The 19,109-nt window shown below is 37.0% G+C and overlaps 1 protein-coding gene across 9 annotated transcripts in view; it reads right to left on the minus strand.

Moving 5' to 3' along the window:
* The window catches only part of COBL (cordon-bleu WH2 repeat protein), a 168,501-nt gene that overhangs the window by 25,408 nt on the left and 123,984 nt on the right, over positions 1-19,109 (minus strand). For 7 of the 9 annotated variants that reach the window (XM_058830781.1, XM_058830782.1, XM_058830784.1 and 4 more), the window contains one exon: positions 272-584. In XM_058830781.1, the coding sequence (XP_058686764.1) occupies positions 272-584 (313 nt within the window). Of the gene's footprint in view, positions 1-271; positions 585-10,721; positions 18,952-19,109 lie in introns of those variants that run through there. The other 2 variants (XM_058830787.1, XM_058830786.1) reach the window with 2 other exon arrangements.

The following is a 19,109-nucleotide window of genomic DNA, read 5'->3' on the forward strand; positions in this document are numbered from 1 at the left end:
ATAACCTAAACTTCAACAGAATTATTTCAGACTCCTTGAATAAATAAACTCTGGAGGGCAGCAGTCTTGTTTGAACTACAAGTTCAAACAAAAAATTGACCTTTGCCTGTTGCTACAAGTATGTCGCTCGAGGGGACTTGGCAGTGAACTTTTCACTGGGAGGAGTCACTTGGCATTGGTACCGGTTTATGAAACAGCAGAAGAAAGTATAAGTTGGTTTTCTTAAATGAGTCCCTACCAGGACAAGTGCTGGTGGCAAGTAAATATTTACCTCAGAGGAGCACTGTCAGGTCCCACGCTGTCACAGTAGGCGTTCTGCACAGGGCACATGTCTGTGCCACACATTGCATCTGCCTCAGCTGGGTCCATGTAGCCATTGACCAGCTTGATGTCTCTCAACTTCATACTGTCATTTTGTGACTCCAGAGATACAATGTCTGATGGGGAGCTCACAACACCCGAGTCCTCTGTGGTGTCCTCTGATGCAAAACAGCTGCTTTCCGATGCTGTTTCTTCCACCTCTGATAGCTCCAGAACTGTGTCATCCACTACATAAACATTATCATGTGTAGACAGCAGGGTCTCTAAATGAAATATAACAAGGAAAGTTAGCTGGAAGCCATCAGTACATAAATCAGAGAGCTGTCCCTTTGTAATTGGAAAAACCCACATGAAATGCATTAGAAATGTGAGGGAGGGCGCTCAGTATTTGTACATAAGATAAAGATTATTTGAAAAGTGACAAAAATTATGTTCTTTGCTTTTAGAGATGTGGTTTGTTATGCTGGTCCTGTGGGGTTTGGGTCTTACAAATTCCATAGCAAATCAGTTTCCTTAATTCTCTGAAGAAACAATTTTCCAGAGATAGTTTGCTAAGGAATTAGACTGAAGTTTAAATGACGTGATTTAAGAAATCACTCCTATTACTCCTTATGGCAATATAATCTCATTATTTCTCTTCTATTCTATGCCAAACAGATGACATTTCCAATAAGAAATCTATGTATAGGTAAAAATGGACAGCATTTCCCAGTCAGGACACTTAATTGGTAAACTAGATCTACTGCTGGCCCAGTGGGTGTCACTGATTTCATCACCCTTCAATTTTTCTTTTTTTTCAAAGCATACAACATCTCCTAATAAGTGTACAGAAAAGTAGAATGTACCATACATAAAATAGAAACTTTTTCAATGTTTAGTTATTCATGCAGGAGATCAAGGGATACGTCCTTTACATGTTTAATTCTACTAAAAGCTTCAAATTTTGAGAGGAGATTAGACACAGTATAATTTATTGTACCCTGTTTTAGTTTGCTTCCTATGAGCTGTCCCTTTTTTGTGTTTTTTGGTAAAAAACACAATTTTCTCTTAAGAAATGTACTGAATTTCATCCTGCAATTATGCCACTAAAGGAGAGCTCCCAACCAGGTCAATAGTATCAACAACTGAAATTACTGAGTGACAAAACACAGAATCAAGCCCAAACATACTTCTCCTGATCAAAAGGAATCAATAAAGACTAATCTAAATGTTTAATTTGGAATTATGTGTGCTCCATTCTCTTCTTCAACCTCAGTAAGCAAAAGGAAGATTAAACAACAGTTTATGGTCTGATCTTCCAGACACTTGTGGTGGATGTTAATTACATGAGAAGTCACTGGTCTGCAAGTGTGGCTAAAATTAAACATACACTTTGCTGTATTTTAGGCTCAAAATCAAAAACTTTTGAAGAATACGTGAAGCTATAGCTCAATAAAAATGATCAACAGAGGGAAATACTTCTGAATTATGATGTATACACAAAAGCTTTTTCTTTAAGTCAGAGAACTTAAAACAACTGTGCCAAAGAATGTCACAGAAATAATTTAGTCAGGGTATAGCTTAGCAGTGAAGCTTTGAGTAAAACTAGAATAAAAATCAAGCCAACATTCTCCTTGACTGAGGTTACAAGATGCCATTAAGTACTGAAATTGATTTCCGACAGTAGAAGCAATAAAATTCAGAGGGTTACAAATCATGATTAAACTTTTAAGTGCTGTCAAGCGCTGATATTAATGATGGAAGATGATCCAAAAACTCTATTGCAACTTTGGAAGCAATGTTATTTGATTTCTTTGACCTTATTTTCTGTAACATTAGTTCTAGGTTCTGGATATAGTCTCAGAGATTGTTCCATTTTAAAATGGTAATTACTGAATGGATTTGAGTATGCTTATCATAGAACTACAGTTAGGAAAATACCAACATGAAGGATAATGTGAATAGTTTGAAATTGAACATCAAATAATAAAACCCCACAAAAACTAATAGTGAACAAACAGTATATGGCTTCTTGGCTTTTAGATAAACAAAAAAAGCCCAGTAACAAACATTAGTAAAAGTTACAATATGTTAAAACCAGGACAGGTTTTAAGTAGGATAACAAAACAATTTATAGAATAGAAGTTGAAGAATGAAAGCACACGGGAAGATTTTGAAGTAATGCACAATGCAGTATATATACCTTGATGCAAAGAGACCTCTCTGTAATACATGACAAATTTATTGTCACATGGATGCCATAAATGACCTCCACCCTATAGCTGGCACAGCAATTTATAGCCAAGTACCTACTCTCAGATCCTGACATGAGGGGTACAGCCTTTTCCTCTCTCAGTGTCCCTGGGATTTCCTCAACCTCTTCTTGCCTGCCCGCAACTACTTCCTGCATCTTTCTGCTCAGGGATTTAGATCCTTTTGGTCACAGAGCCCACTTGCCTACTGCAGTAAAAACAACAGTCAAGTCTCTCCCTGCTCTGCAGCAGAATTTCCACTCCCAGCCCATTGTCCCCACACGTTGGCAAAAAAATGAAAACAATCTCTTATTATCAGAGTCCATGGGTGAATTGATCCCTGTTACATCTGGATCTTGGCAGCTGAATCACCCAGGCCAGAATAAGAACCTCCTCATTCAACAGCAGTTTTATCCTGAACTACTGAAATAGGAATAGGCATCTTTTCACTCAGTGATTAAACCCCCAAAGCAAAACTAAAATGTTCCCCTTTCTTCAAGCCTATCAGTTTGACAAAGTGCTTCCCAATTCTTTATCTTCACCGAGAAGATACATGAATTTTTAACACTGTTAACACATGGCACTGAACAGAGTTATTGGCTGAGACAAACCATTTTGATTGCCACTACTACTTGTCTGAATGTAAAAGCACACATATAAAACACAACTGTGATGGTTCTGTTTCATGTTAACAACCTTGTTTCAGCTAAGATCAGCACTAAAACATCACTGTTTCAAATTTGAGCCATTTGTGGATAGATTAAGTAAGAACTATTCTTATTCTATCTCCTACATGCTTCATTAAGTCTTCAGTGGTGCAAACTGAAGATGGGATGGGCATTACTGGGTAATGACACATGACATGAAGAAAGCCTACCTCAACATTACTGAGGGGTCTTGTCTTCAGGACACAGAAAATGCTTTATAAAACTTTCTAATTCTACAAGGCAAACAGGGTAACATTTAGTAATAGATGTGATTCTGCCTTGCAACCTTTGCATTTCTTTTATCTAAGGGGATGCACATGCAGAAAACCACCTCACACAAAGTGTGACCACAAGGATGGCACTACTGAGGTTTTCTGTTGGTTCAATAAAAAAAAAAATCCCTATATTTTCTTCTCTTTCCTCTGTCATAACACTAAGACAAATCCAGGCTCTGAACCTCAGGGCAGACATATCCAGGTTAAGAAGGAGTATTCAGCAAGAACTTCAGGATTGAAAACACAAATAACAACTTCCACAGATAACATAGTATTGAAAGATTTCTTTACAGAAGACTGAGTTTTCAAATATATAACAATTTTCGGTAAAGCGGCCCCATTCACTGGCATCAGGTGGGGTGCGATATTGAAAAGTGTGTAGAAGTTCTCTAAACTATTCTAAAATCTGCGTGGGACATCTCACCCCCACATGAAACTGGAGAGAGTCCTTCAAAGCCTTGTGTTGCTGCTTACCTATGTCCTGTTTCAGGCTGTAGACACTGCTAAGCCCACATGAGTGCTGTACCAGGGATCTCCCCAGATTCGCAGCAGCAGTGCTGTCGCTGCACAATTAGGTCAACCACAAGTTACAAAGGCTTTCTTGCAGAGGGGGATGGACTGGGATGTCTGTTTGCAAGAATGTTGCCCATGATCATCAACAGGGAAAGAGGAGAGTAGCTCATGAGTAAAGAATGTGAGCTTCTTGTTTAATACAAAAGAGATCTTGTTGCTTTAATCTCAATAGCCTGTAAGTAATTAGGAAAACACTGAACTCTGAGTTTAGAAGAGTCATATCTGCACTTGTGCAGTTTGATATTTCATGTATGTACACATTACTCATCCAGAATGCCAGTGATGGGGAGACAGATAAACCTCACCTGGTTTAAATGCAAATCAGCACTTTCAGAAATGAAGATTTAATTCAATATGTAAAGATTTCCATGGGTAACATACTTACTTTGATTACTGCTACGAAAACAACCAGTGTTGAATATGAATTAGATTAGAATTGGACATAAGTGTTCAAAAGATGCCATCTGGACTTACAAAAGTAGTCACCAAAGCCCAAGTCATCGCTCCTTCTGAGTCCAATGGGCAGAGGGTGTAACGTTTAGGAAGTGCTGTGACCTTCTGCTTTTACAGCACTGCAGATGTTTTGTCATTACATTCAATAAGGACAGACAGAAGATGTAACAGTTGATTCAACCCTTACATGGCGAGTAACTTGAACTTCACAATTGTTTTAGAGATGCAGAGTTTCTTTAACTCATCTAACTCTTGCTAAGAGGTTGGTAATTCTTTTACAATTTCTTTCACCATTTGTTTCATTGCCAAAGAACTTTCCTTTAATGGACTAAAATTGCTTTGCTGTAGTTCAAGTGGTCTATTATAATGAAGTTGTAAAAAATTACCACAAACTTCAAGACGTTAAAGAATATTAATTCTTATAATGATTCCCAAATTAGAATATAATTCTTTCACTGACAGTACTTAAAACTTCCAGTGGGAGAAAGAAGCACTGCTCTAATTTTTTGTCCTGGCAGTAAAAAAGTTAAGACCATCACAAAAGACCAGTATTAAAATACTGTGCATTTTTTTCATACCCTTGGAAGAAGGCAGATGGAAGAAACAGCAAAAGAAAACATTTGTTATGGCAATTATTTACAGAGATTATGAAAATGGAGAACACAGGATTAGCTTAGGTTTTCACACCAGTACAATGTGTTCTTGTTGCATTTTACTCACATTTTTCTCATGGACCAAAAACCTGTATGTAGAAATAAGTGTTAAAGATCACTCAATGAGCAGATAAAGCAGTAGACAGAATGGGTGGTCTTCGCCCTATCATAATTAAAATTATTTTAATTCAACATGCTTCTTAGCATACTTGAGCCTACATGTATACTTTATTAAAAAAAAAATAAAATTAAAATAGACAGAAAATAAATGTCCATTGTTACACTTCAACAATAGTATTAGAGGAGTGGGGGAATGGATCAATTCCAAAGCACTCCTCTTCCAGCTTTTGGAACTGTCTTGCAGAAACTCAAAAAGAGGCCAGGAAATACTGAGCTGGGATACCATGCTCTGCAGCTCCAGCCCTCCTCCAAAATGAAGCTGTAGAGCAGCTCAATGTTGGCTTAGTTAATTCAGATCACAGAATCACAGAACAGTTTCACTTGGAAAGAGCCTCTGGAGGTCACCTAGTTCAATGATCTCCTCAAAGCAAGGCTATCTTCCAGCTTTGACAAAGTAGCTCAGGGCCTTGAACAGTTTAGCCTTGAAAATCTCCAAGCATGAAGACCCAACAGCTTCTCTGAAAAAAATCATGAATCATTCCCATTCCCTGGGCAGTGTCTAAAGCTTCTCCCACTTAAAAATATTATTTTAATGTCAACCTAAAAATTTTGTAGCTGCAGCCTATCACCGTTACAGTCTTTTTGCAGAGAATCTCAGAAAAGAGTCTGTCTCAGTCAGAGACAGCATTCCTCTTCATTTAGATGCAAGACAGCATTCAAACTCTCCTTTCCCTTCCCTTCTGCTGAACAAGCTCTGTTGCCTAAGCACCTTAATGTACATCCTTGATGCTTCCTGACAGACTCTGTTGCCTCTGCTCTGGTGTGTCAGTGTCTTGTTACACAGAACTTAAAACTGGACTCATTTTTGGACAATGGACTCCCATGTGGCCTCATGGTAACCACATGACTACCATTATTCCCAAAGGGGAATAATAATTTCCTGTGATCTGCTGGCTGTGCTCTTGCTAGCGCAGCCCAGCCTCTGGTTAGTGCTTCATCAACTGAAAGGGCACGTTGCTGACTCACACAGCCCTGCATGCGACTTCCAGTCTCACATAATGAGATATTTTCAGTCTCCTTCCTAGTCTTATGCCCCATCCTAATGTTTTCCAATAGACTCTTTAATTGAAGTCATTCTTACTGTAAACCCTGCAAACAGAAGTAAATTCACTCCTTTATACGTAAGCCAATAACAAAAATTAAAAGACTCACAAAGGCCATGTCTCACCAGACATACCATCAGAAAGGTACAAATGGAGTGTTATTAGTTACACCCTATGAATCTTCAGCTTTACCATAGTCAATTCCAAACTAATGACAGTTAACTTAGTTGCCTAGGTCTACTTTCCTATGCTTGAAAAATAAATGCAATGTGGACTCATTTAACCTGCCTTATGAATTTGAGGTAGTTAAGCACTTCCCTTGGGGTTAAACTTGTTTGTTGTTAGTTGATATCACAACAAAAAGTATTGTAACTTCCACAAAAGCTTTTTTTTTGCAAGGGAGGTTCCTAAAGCAAAGGCAATACAAGACAGGATCAAGCCAGGAAATGAGAACTGAAGACTGTTCCAGTCCCTCCAGTGTTTTTTCCATATACAAGCAGCTGTGAAGATCTGTGCACTAATGTTTGTTTTTCCTTCCAAACATATAGTGAAAACAATTGTGAAGTCTGTCTCTCTCAAAAAAACACGACCTAAAATATCTGCTGGCTCTTGAAAGACTCAGGAAGCTACCTCTGCAAATAAATGTCTGCTACCCTCTCCCATTTCAAAACTTTATTTTTGCCACCTGCCAAACAAGCAAAGAAACATTTCTGAACTAATGCAGCACAGATTTTCAGAAAGGGGAAAATCAACGTACTGGACTTTATTATTCCTATTTCTTTCCCACAATCCTTTCTTCAATGACTGAAAAAGACTCTGTGACCCCTGCAAAGCCCATTTGACCTAGAATGCTGCTGCTATTGCTGAACTGCTTTTCATCCTCTCCTTTTTGGCACCCTCTTGAACCCAATAGCTCCTTGCTTTTTATAAAAGCCTTGTTTGGACTCTCTGACAACTCTACATCATAGCCAGTAACTAGCCTTCCTTATTCAAAGGGATCAGATGTCATAAAAGTGACACAAAGAGTAAAATGCTTTTTGACAGAAAAAGGATCATGTGTCAAAGTAGATCTTTCCTTGATTAACCGGAGAACATTGTCACTTGGCTTTGGGAAGGACAGATTTTAGAAAATGAATCAGTAGTGAGAGTTGTTAATTTCCTTTTATACACAATGAAGGGGAGAGTTTCACAAAAGTTCCTGGTGTTCACTTTCTGAGGTTAACAGCAAGCTAGAATGATTCACAAGATGATTTCAGGGCTCTAGACGGTCCCTTACTTCACGTGAGGAGAGGGGCAGGGTGCCTAATCAAAAGGACTACCAACAAGCAGACAATGTAGGTGATAGGAGGACGATAACACAGAAATATATTTAAGAGCAATTATAGATAGCTTCAAACTTGCACTTCATAAATCACCAAATGTAACACTGGCAATATGTTGTGTTAAATAATAGGGCTCTTTGGGGGTGTTTGCAGGACAGGAAAATCTAGATCTAAAACCAGAGACTGCCCAGTATAATGAGTCTCATGAAGAAATAACCCACTCTCCCTGATTGCTGGGAACTATTAGTCTTAAGTGATAGATTTGGGCAATCTGCATCCTTTTCAGAGGTTGTGGATTTCACTCAAGCATGCTGCAGCATCTAAACAAATGGACGGTGAAGGTGATTTTCATGAGCCACCTTAGTGATCACATTCTATAAAATTGCTTGAAAAGCATATGCAATGTAATGATTAAAAAAAACCAGAAATTATTAATGTACCTATGGAATAAAACAATGCATTATTAGGAAATTTTTAAGATCACAGAAAGGAGGCCATTTGCTCTACTTTCCTTTTTAAACTTCACTATGTTTTTCCCTTTGTGCACTCTGCATCAGTTCATTCTCTTCCTTAGTTTGTTAACAGTTCTATAAAATCTCTACTGCAGTTTTGTATTTATAGCATCATCCACAGGAGGAAAACATAAAACACTTTCGCACTGTAATTATCTTCTCCCTCCCCAGTAACTGGCTGCCAGCAAACTCAGCAGAGAAGAGACACAAAAACCCAACCCCAAACCAAGCACACATACACATATGTACAGGCACCCTTGTGGAATTTAAGAGCTCTTTCCATAGTACAGAGACACCACTATACTCACAGTTGTGTACTTATTTCTAATTAAAAGTGATTTAAAAGTTAGGAAGGGTGAAAGAAAATCAGGTCAATCTGTAAAAATACATTACTGAAACCATTAGATATTGCACACATACAAATAAAAAAAATTGAACAGCTGCCTTCTAATTTTGAGGACAAAGTATGCTTGGGCACAGAAGCAATTCTATTGAGAACTGTTGCACAATTGAGAAAAAACCTTCCTATCAATGCAGACTTACTAGGAAGTAACGGCAACAAACACTGGTTTTGCTTAATACCTAAAGCTAATAGTGAACTACAGGCTGGAGTGACGATTAACATAAAGGGATTTCATCACTCTTGCAGAGCCCTCCCGTTCCCCCGTCTGTGCATCCTTCATTTTCCCTGACATCTCTTTCTCTTTTTATAGAATAGTACCTTAGTATAATCTGAAGCCAGACAGAGCCCTGAGAAAATTGTTTTGGGAACCAACCACCTAACTTACAATGAAAGTGGCACAAAATGACTCCATTTAATTGCCCAAGACATACTTCAGCCAAACCACCAATCATGTAAATACCTACACAGATTTTCAACAGCTAGCTCCAAATTTAGATATGAAAACATTTTCATACACATCCATAGTATAAAGACATGAACGTCTACTCTGACCTCTCTTGATGTACATTAACTGACTCCTCTTGGGCCTCTTGATCAGTGGAATACGTGCTTCTGGTTCCAAGAGGTTTTTGCAATATACTTGGGCTGGTGGTTTACTTCAGCAATTATATTTCCAGAAATATTTTAACCTAGTTAAATGTTTCTTTTCTGAGTTGTAACACATTTTACTGCACATATGCACTGGATTACTCTGCTATCATACTTCTCAGAGCTGTAAGACATCCAATTATGTCAGCAAAAGTATATACCTGGTGAGACACTACTGTATGTGAACACTTGTCAGTAAACAGTCTGCCTTCTGAAACTGCCCAGTAAAGAAATAATTATTCTTGCAGGGAATGTCAGACCATAGATCTTTAAGGTCCCCTCCTATCCAAACCATTTTATGGTTCTTTGAAACTATGACCACACAGTACCAATGAAGTTATCTTTTCCAGCAGTGCACTCTGAAGCCCTTTCTGGAAGCCTAGAAAGAAGGGGAATACTGGACAAGTAGAGAACAAAGTGCTCACAGAGGAGCACTGCTCTCATGCCACCACTCCTCTTTGGCAGCAGATGGACTACATCAGATTATTTTAGACATAAGCAGAGTTAGAAATACTCAAGTCAGAGCTGAATTTGGCCTGCTCTTCCACAGTCCTCCTATGAAGTCAATTATCTCATCAATCATGCTTTGCCCTGGGGCTCTCCTTCTGTATTAACTTGAAGAAATGCAAACATGCAAGAGCGGTAACTGGATGTTACGCTTTGTACTGATTTGTGGATAGTAAAATGTTAATGGCAGTGCCATCTCTGGTGCTCTGGTGAACAATAGCCTGATGCAAGAAATGGGTCATCATCTGAACATCCACTTGGAAAAAATTTTCCCCTTTCATGATACTAACACACTGTTAGTATCAGATCCTGCTTCCACTGCAGCAGTTAGGTTTTGCCCCTGACTTCAACAGCAGCAGGATCAGACCGTTCACTGATTAAAATGCAAAGCTGCAGATATCTCCTGCATGGGATGAATCCCCACAGGGAAAATTTGTCTGCATTTTTATTCATGTGAAGCATTTTAAGGCTTTAATTTACACAGTTCATTCAATAATAATGTGCATGCTGTATAATGGGGTACCTGATTAAGCATGCTTGAGTGCTTTGCTGGAGCAGGGCCATTTCTCGAATTTGACGGTTTGCTATGATCATATATATCCTCAAAACAGGCAAGCTAGTTTGGGGAATTTTTCACCTGAGTTAATGTGCTTAAATAGGATCAGCATAAAAGGGGGAAATTTGGAAACGCATTTGAGTTTCTTTTAGCATCAGTTCCTCCTCAAATTAGGCTGAGAAGGTCACCCTATTGTAGGTTTTAAGGTTGTCTATAAAATCCTCCAGTAAATTTTAAGCTGGCTACCAGCTTCTCCTGAATGAGTCAGGAAGGATAGCAGTCTGAAGTTCAGTTACAAAAGTTTAATAAAGAGATAGAAGGGCAGAGCAGAGACTTTTTTCATGTACCTGTTGACATAAAAGTTTATTTTCTATTATCTATCAGGGATACTGAGGGAAGGATGCTAGGAACAATAGCAAAACTTCAGCCCCAAGTGTGGTAGGGTTTAGATATCAGAGAGCTCAGTCATTAATACAGAAGTTCAAAAGAAATGATTAAGGAATTACTTGGTGGGGTCCTGGGGAAGAAAATAAAAAAACAAAGAAAAAAAAGAAAGGGAAAATTCTCAAATCTTTTTGGTTTTTAAAAGCAAGAACCTCAAGGTCCTGGGATTTTAATCTCCATCATTTTTTCCCCTTTTTATTCACTAATATCCTCTCTCTTTCCTGTTCTTATCCCTAATTAAAAAAAACAAGACTATTAAAAAAAATACACCTTCTCTTTTAAACTCCAAAGAGCCCGTCAATTTTTTTTCCTAAAACCATTACCCAAGAAGTGTGTTTGGAAAATTTTTTAGCAGGTGGCCACTGTTACACTTTGTACAGTACAGTTTGTACAGTAATGCTCAAACATTACCTTAATTCTCCTGCTTGCTCATAATTTCAGCTTTGTATTATAGAACCCTCCACTCACCTAAGAGTGGCCTCTATCAAACCAGCACAGAATCAAGCTGGTGGTTTGTTATTATTCTTCCCATTACAGCATGAAAGTTTAAAGACTTCTGTCTCAATTGCTTTCAGCCTGCTAATTTTCTCACAGGCACTAATTTAAGTCTGTGGAAAAAACCACAAGGAGTTTCCCTGTGCAAGGATTTTTTGTGTAAAAGAAAGCAATCGATACATTGCCAAAGCCTTGTATTATGAACAGTGGCATGCATTAAATGTACTCTGAAAGTGAAGAAAAGACTTTCCAGCACAGTCTGTGTCCTTTGTAAGAGCAGACTGAAGACAAATTATTTTATTTCAGGAACATCTGAATCCCATTGATTAGCATGATGAATACTGAACAGGAAAGCTGCCAGGTACAGAGGAAGCTGGGCATGTCCACAAGGGAGTGGAGCAAACAATGAAATTACAGTCTATGCATGCTTTTTTTTTATTTTTTTTTTTTTTTTTACCAAAATGTTTCATTTGGAAAACTTGGACACTTAAACCTCTAAGTTTCTTTTACTGACTGGTCAGTTAATCAGCATATTGTTCTAATTCTCTCAAGGCAAACAGACGAGGGTTTTAGAAGTGAAAAAATACAGTTTTAACCTGTAAGGAATTAATAAACTATTCACATACATTGTATTTAATTGGAGTAGGATCTCTTCTGGAAAAAAAGAAAAAAGAGGTTTCTTATTATTGGGAGAACAGTGGCATAAGTTTCACTTGGTAAAAAATAATAGCGTCACTCCTAAGCATTGATTCAACACATCTGAGACTGGTAGTACCCAAAAAGGGTTTCATAACAAAACCAAGGTACCAATGCATTCATGCAGTAGATCCCAAAGTGTCATCTACTTCCAGCATCACCAAGAAGTTATATAGGGTGGCCCTTCTACAGTACTTGGCAGTCCACTGTGAGCCTTTCTGGAGAACAAGTTTATAAGAGTTTGTTTGCCTTCCAAAATGCTCAATCTCTTACAAGTAAAAGTTAAGTAAACAAAACTCTTATCTTGAACTTAAAGCCAGTAACTACGTTTTCTTAGAATCTTTATAATTTTTTTATAATTTGTCATAATTCTTATGTTTTAAGAAGTATATTCATTCAAATCTTGACTGCTTCATCCATAGACACCATAAAAACAGATCTCTTGTATGTTTCCACATAGTTTAGAAAAAAATGTTGAAACTATTTCCTCAGTAATTTTTATGCTTTTACAAACTGTAAAATATTTTCCCTTTAGTTTTTACCTTGTCAAGAAATTGAGAAAAAAACCCAAACCATTGAAGAGAAAAGAAAAATGCGTACTTACATGTTTTAAAAATCAGAAAACAATAATAATTTTTATCAGATGCTTAAAGTGGAAAAATTAGTTGTTTTGTTTGCTCTAACAAACAAGCAGATAATCCCCTACCAGTCTTTCACTGTTTATGGGAGAGCACCATATATTTAGCAACTTAATTTTTACCTTTTAATCACTATAGTCTTTAAAGAAAAAATGGTATTTGTCTGTCATAGTCCTCCTTTCTCATTCTTTTCTCCATCTTCTTTTGTTTTAGGTCTTTGCTCTCCATTACACCCCACCTTTACTTATGGTAGTAGGTTAGAAAGTAATTATTTTATCCATGCCAGGAACCAATTATGGAATCCACAAAAGTATCTGACAAAAGAGAAGCTGTCTCTGCTCTCAGCCTTTTGCTTCCTCATGCCCAAAAACCCAGAAGCGAATGTGCATGGCCAGAATACTCAATTTCTTAGAAGAAAGTAGGTAGGCATGTTAGTCAGTGTTTACTGACTTAGAAGTGGTAATAGGAAAAGCTGAGTATGAGCATCTCTAAGTACAGAAAAGCGCTTTGGTAGTAGAACCATCACCTACTGGAACAGAGAAAAAATTTCAGGCTGGTTTACTGCAGTTCCATGAGCATTTCCTTTATTTGATTGTAGGATCTTCCACTATAAATGCCATTTAAAGCACCAGCCTTCAAGTTCGATTTGGCCCAGACCTTATGTGTAAACCTGGCTCAAATTCAAACCCAGAATGAAAGTTCTTACACACACTCTTGCACCACATGCACACATTTGGTTGAAAACAGACGTTTAATCCCACTTGTTACTGATAAAGTTAAAGTTTAGAACTATGTGTATGGCTGTGAGAACTCACATTCCACCATTCAAGGGCAGCAGAGTATGTCTAAGATGCCACTCAGTTATTAAAAGTACAGCTCCTGTAGTTAAAATTGCTCTTCTTATGACAAAGGAAGAGAACAACAGAGAATTTGGTTTCACTTGGAAGAACATTCACAGTTATCCACAGACCACTTGGATTGCAAAGCTGGTCTGCAAGGGAATTAAGAGGAGAAATGTCATGACATTTAGTCAGGATGGGAAAAAGGAAAGCTCAAATTTATTCCACACTACATGAAATAGGTAAGTAGCCAGTTAAAAATCTGAACACCAGGACATGTGTCTAGAAAGACTATTTGATTCACTGGGGTCCAATCCCATACTTATGTAACCAGAAAATATTTTCTTCAATTATTCAAAGTGATTGTGCTCCCTTACAGACACACTGACTTCTGGCTCAGAGTCTGCAAAATTACAACTTTTATGCCCAATACAAGTAGGCAGCATAAGCAGGGGAATATAAGGGAATATGAAATTACTCCCGCTTTCCAACAGTGTTTGTACCCAGGACTCAGTCTCCTTCCTTAGAACTTTTGCAAGGCATGAGAAAATGAAGCAGATGTAGTGACCCAAATTTACTATTTTCTTATTAGAAGTGAACAGAAAGAAAAATCTTTCACGTTCAAGGTACATTCAAGTAATAGAAAGGACTTATTAGTTGATACCAATTCAGTATGTTGCCAGCTTCTAGAGTCATTCATTCTTTCTTTGGACTTGATGCTTTCAACAGTCATTTACCACTAGTAAATGGTGCCAGATCATACACAAGAATATGCAATAAAAAAGGAATAAAGCAGGGTATTCTTGCAGGGAAATATGCAAGATCACCTTTTTCCTTATCTCAGCAAAAATCAGCATTTATTACCTGTAAACTCTTCTGGATAAACAAAGAATTAATTATGCCACTTTTTGTTTTGTCAATTTCTTATGCATTTTAATAGTGGACTTCTCTAGCCACAGAGCTGCTATAGCAGGAGCTTATGAATAAGAAGTGTAAACAGAGACATCAATTTTGTTTCACTGTCCTTGAGGGGGAAGTCCATAGTTTTACAATGTAATCAGAAAACAAAATGGCTGTAATTTACGAGGGATGGAGTAAGTTCCATTCTGTCTTCTAAAGTAACATGTATTTTTGTATGGAACGTTAAGTGGTGCCTACTATATGCAGTAAATACATATTGGGAGCCATGGTAGTGACTGGAAGCCAAGCTCAGAAGACAGAACTGCTGTCATACATACACACACAGAGCTCAGCTCTCAAAAAGAGGCACTTTTATACTGGGAGAGAACAATAAGGGGGGCTTAAACTGGCTGTAAATATAAATGATGAGGCTATGAGAATTATGACCACAGAGTTTACTTTAAAAAAGCAGAATAAAGGGACAGATGATACGCATATGATAGATTGGATGGCCATATATTTAATAAACAAATGCATCGTAAGTTTTTGCAACTCATCATACAATTCAAACTGGATGATTTTTCTTCCAGTCATCCCCCTGTGGAGGATCCTACTGGATAATTGAAAAACAGCAAGATGAGAAATATTTCCTTTATCTACTTATATATTTAGAATACTTTTCTCCATATTTCACCTGCCCAGAATAATTTTCAATGCTGGATCAGTAGCACATTTTCTGAAGATAAAAATGGAATGAGTTAAATGTTTAGTATTATTCTACAGTCTTGTGACTAGAAAAGGAAAAAAAAGTCCATCTGCCCAGTGAGAAAGACAACATTCATTTTGTTCCTCAAAGATTCCAACTGCAAGGAAAAATCCCAGAAGTATTACATGTAGAAAAGATATTTAAGGATGTTTTGAAAATTGGAGATTTTAGTCTCTAAGTGACTGAATTGCTGGTATTGAAATAATTTGTCTATGAAAGAAGATGGATACTAAACTGATCTGGTCATGATTTTTAAATTCTAAGACTCAAGCTGATAAGATCCACCTAGTGGAACACAGTCTTTCTATACTGGCACTAGACCTGACCTACTTCTATGCACTTATGCATGTTTTATGAACGAATACCAACCATTTGTACTAATTAGCACACTTTGGACACAGCTGCTATAGATACAGAGGAAATATCTATGCAATATAATAGCCAACTCAATATGCCACCGTATTTTGAGAAAGCTTAGAGCTAAAAATTTGAGCTTGTATCTGGAAGATGCCATCACAGTGGCATCACCTGAAAATGTAATTTTTTCTTCATTTTCATATTTGTGATGAAACTGATCTAAAAAAAATCAGAAACAAAATTATTTTTCATTTTTAGTTGCAGAAAAAAAAACTACGTCAAAACTAAAAACTTGAAAAGTTTATGCAAGTGTGGGATCTATCAGGTTGAAATCAACTTTTACTGTTACTCTTTCTTGTTCTCCTACTGTGACTCTGGGACAACACAGGCTCCCTCTGGTGGTCAAAAGTACAAAAGCATGTCAGTAAAATCTTGTGCACCACGAAGCTTAATCTGTTTCTAATTCAATGGATTTCGTATGGGTTAAGATCATTCATAAGAATAGGTTTAGTCATAAATTATACATACCTAAGAGCACTGAATGTCACTGACAGTGGAGTTGTAAGACAGGAATTTGTTTTGATTTATAAATTATCTAGGCATATATTTGTTCTCCATAAAGGGCTCAATGATATTTTCCTATTTTTTGATTGCTTATTTGATTTTCACCCCAGATATCTTAACAAGAAGATCAGCATTTGAACAAGGATGTTTGGTAGTGCAGATAAACCCTGAGTATATTAAATGTGTTTCTTACTAACTCTGGTAATAGCATTTTAGTAAAAAATTTATTATAGTGGTCAATTTGTTATTAACTTCTCCATGTCATTCTCACTACACTTCCAACGTCTCCAAGGTTAAAATAAAAGGAGTAAAACCAAGCTAATGGCCTTTCATATCACTGCTGACCTAAGACTCCATCTGAGACCTAAACTGATACTCCTTCCTGTTATTGAAAATGACAGAAAACTCATTCCCTTTCAGAAGCCAAGTTGAGGAGCTCTTACAAATCCTGAGCTGAAGCTTGGAACAAACAGGATCTCCACAACAGTACCTCAGGGCTGAGCTGTGCTCATGAACCAGTGAGTTCCCAGCCCTTCAATCACACTTTGTTTAAACCCCTCTGTGCACACACACACTATTATGAAGTAACAGTTCTGAGACAGAGTATCTGTGCAATTCCACTCAACAGATCTGGATTTCATGAGTGTCACTGAAAGATTTTTCTGACACCATGTACAGTACTGGGGGGTTTCAAACTGCTGATATCATAGTATAATTTCTTATAAGTAGGATGATTTCTTGTAAAGACAGAGAAATCTTTCCTCTATATTTTTTTGTAAGTTCAGTTTAATAGTATATATGTATCTGTAACTTCTGAACTAATAATAAACAAATATGAGTGAACATAAGCAATGATCCTTTTTAAATCCTGAAAGGCAGAGCTGGCTAGTTTAAGCTGGTCTTTAAAACATTCAACCTAGGAATTTCACAAAAACTGTTCATTCCCCTGAATGTATTTTAGAGGTAAATTTAATAAAGGTAAATTAAGTGTAAATAATGAACTTTTTGAGATTTCAGCTACAGCTTTTAAGAGCGTGAGAAAGCTACCTGAAAAGTCACTGCTATTTGTAGGAAACATGCCAACTATGCGAAGAGGGGCCATAGCTGTATCCTTTCAAAGCAAGAAGATTTTTTCATTAAAAATGTGATTTTGTTGAAAACTTGAGCCACCTTTAAGTGAAAATTGTGTAAATGGAAAGAACTGCTTAAACCATACACAGTACCTTGTACTCAATATAAAACACTTTGTTTTACCACTTCATTATTTTAACACTACTTAGAACTCCATGAGCCATTTAAGTCTGTGGAGTGGAGGATGCAAATAGAGTAATGAGAATGGGTAAATTAGGTTCTTAATCTTCACATTATGAACAACTACTTTATGTAGGTTTTTGGTTTTTTTTTCTAACAAGGAGTTACAATTAAACTATTGTCCTACCTTAAGAAGATGTTACAAAGTACCTGGCAGCTCAGAGAGTTCAAATCCACTCCACTTTTACTAGAAGACCCTTAGGGTACTAAGTTTACTTTCTAAAGAATCATTTACTTACTACATGTCATATTTGTATTAAAAACTGTCAAACAGCATTTTAGTCACATTTTATATTATCTGTTGGAATGCTTTGCTTTCTTATTCTCCATTTTGCCTACCTGGAAAGGAGTCAAGATTAACATGATTATTTGCTTGAGGGCGAGACAATAATTTTTCATCATTTAAATTAGAGTTATGTATTGCAAGTCACTCATTTAAATAACATGAACGTTTTAAAGCACAGTACATGTGAGGTCAGAATAGTTCTGGGTGTGTGCATCATTACATTACAACTCATAAACCCTGTGTTTGTAGTTCAGGATTATTAAAAATATATGTCTTATGGGCTGTTCTCATGAAGAACTTCCTTTAGCACAAATATGTTTTTGCTAAGTACAAACCTATAGATGATATTTTAGTTGGAACTCACTGACTATTCCTAGTACAAGTGCAAAAAGGAGACTTGTGGAACAAGATGTATCTTGAGCAAACAATGTTTGCATCTTTTGTTGCAGAAATAGAACACACCTTGATTTCTACAGCATGTCTCCAGCATCCAGACAAAATTACTCATATTAAGTATCAGGATGAAAGCAGAAGTAAAGAATATGAATCACTGCACTTGGTATTGGTTCTTGGTATTTCTTTTAAGCCCCTTATAGATCCTGTTTCTTTTTTCTTGACAGCTTGATTGATTGCCAAGATACAGAAATAATCTTGCACTTCAACTTGACTAGGCCATGCCCAGTTCTAGTTTTGTTCCAAAGGAATAAACCAGATGCAATAAAAGGAAAACAGAACAGATAGAGAATACAAAATTTTATACCTAGAGTAACAGAAAGAAAAAAAGTTTTTAGAAACTTTTCATTAAAACCTTAAACAATATGGAAAGTAACATACCCTGTCCCAAGAACACACTCCTCTGCAACACCAAATCAAATTGAACAATGGCTCAAAATAAAGAGAATCTTTTTGAAAAGAACGACAGATAATCTTTCTGAGGCTGATATATAGATTTATGTAACACACCATTCAGTTCTGGAGCATACATTTCACAAATGAGTATGAACCACAGCCAGAAATAATCAATAGTAATGTGAGAGATTAATGTGAGAATGTGAGAATAGAGAATGTGCAAGTTTAAAAAGAAAAGAAGCCAAAATCTCAGTCAAAAAAAAGTTGTTTTTTTTTTTTTTTTCCAGCAGGGGAGGAAGGAAGGCAACAGAAGAATCAGGATAGCAGAGACAACAGGAGGCTCAGAAGTATGAAGGTCATAGGAAGAGGTAAGGTCTGTCAGACACGCTTGGAGTATGAAGGAAATGATGCACAACAGTAAACTGTCAGGGGAAGAGAGTAAAAAAATAAAATTATAAGTATTGTGTAGGTCAGTCAGCAGAATGGCTAGCATGCTCGGTAACATGAAAGAATCAAATGCCCAAAGGAGGTGTAGGTGCATGGGAACATGTGTTAAAATTTGGAATCCTGCAGATGCTCT

The sequence above is a fragment of the Poecile atricapillus genome, chromosome 2 (assembly GCF_030490865.1).
Source record: "Poecile atricapillus isolate bPoeAtr1 chromosome 2, bPoeAtr1.hap1, whole genome shotgun sequence".
NCBI classification, from domain to species: Eukaryota; Metazoa; Chordata; class Aves; order Passeriformes; family Paridae; genus Poecile; species Poecile atricapillus.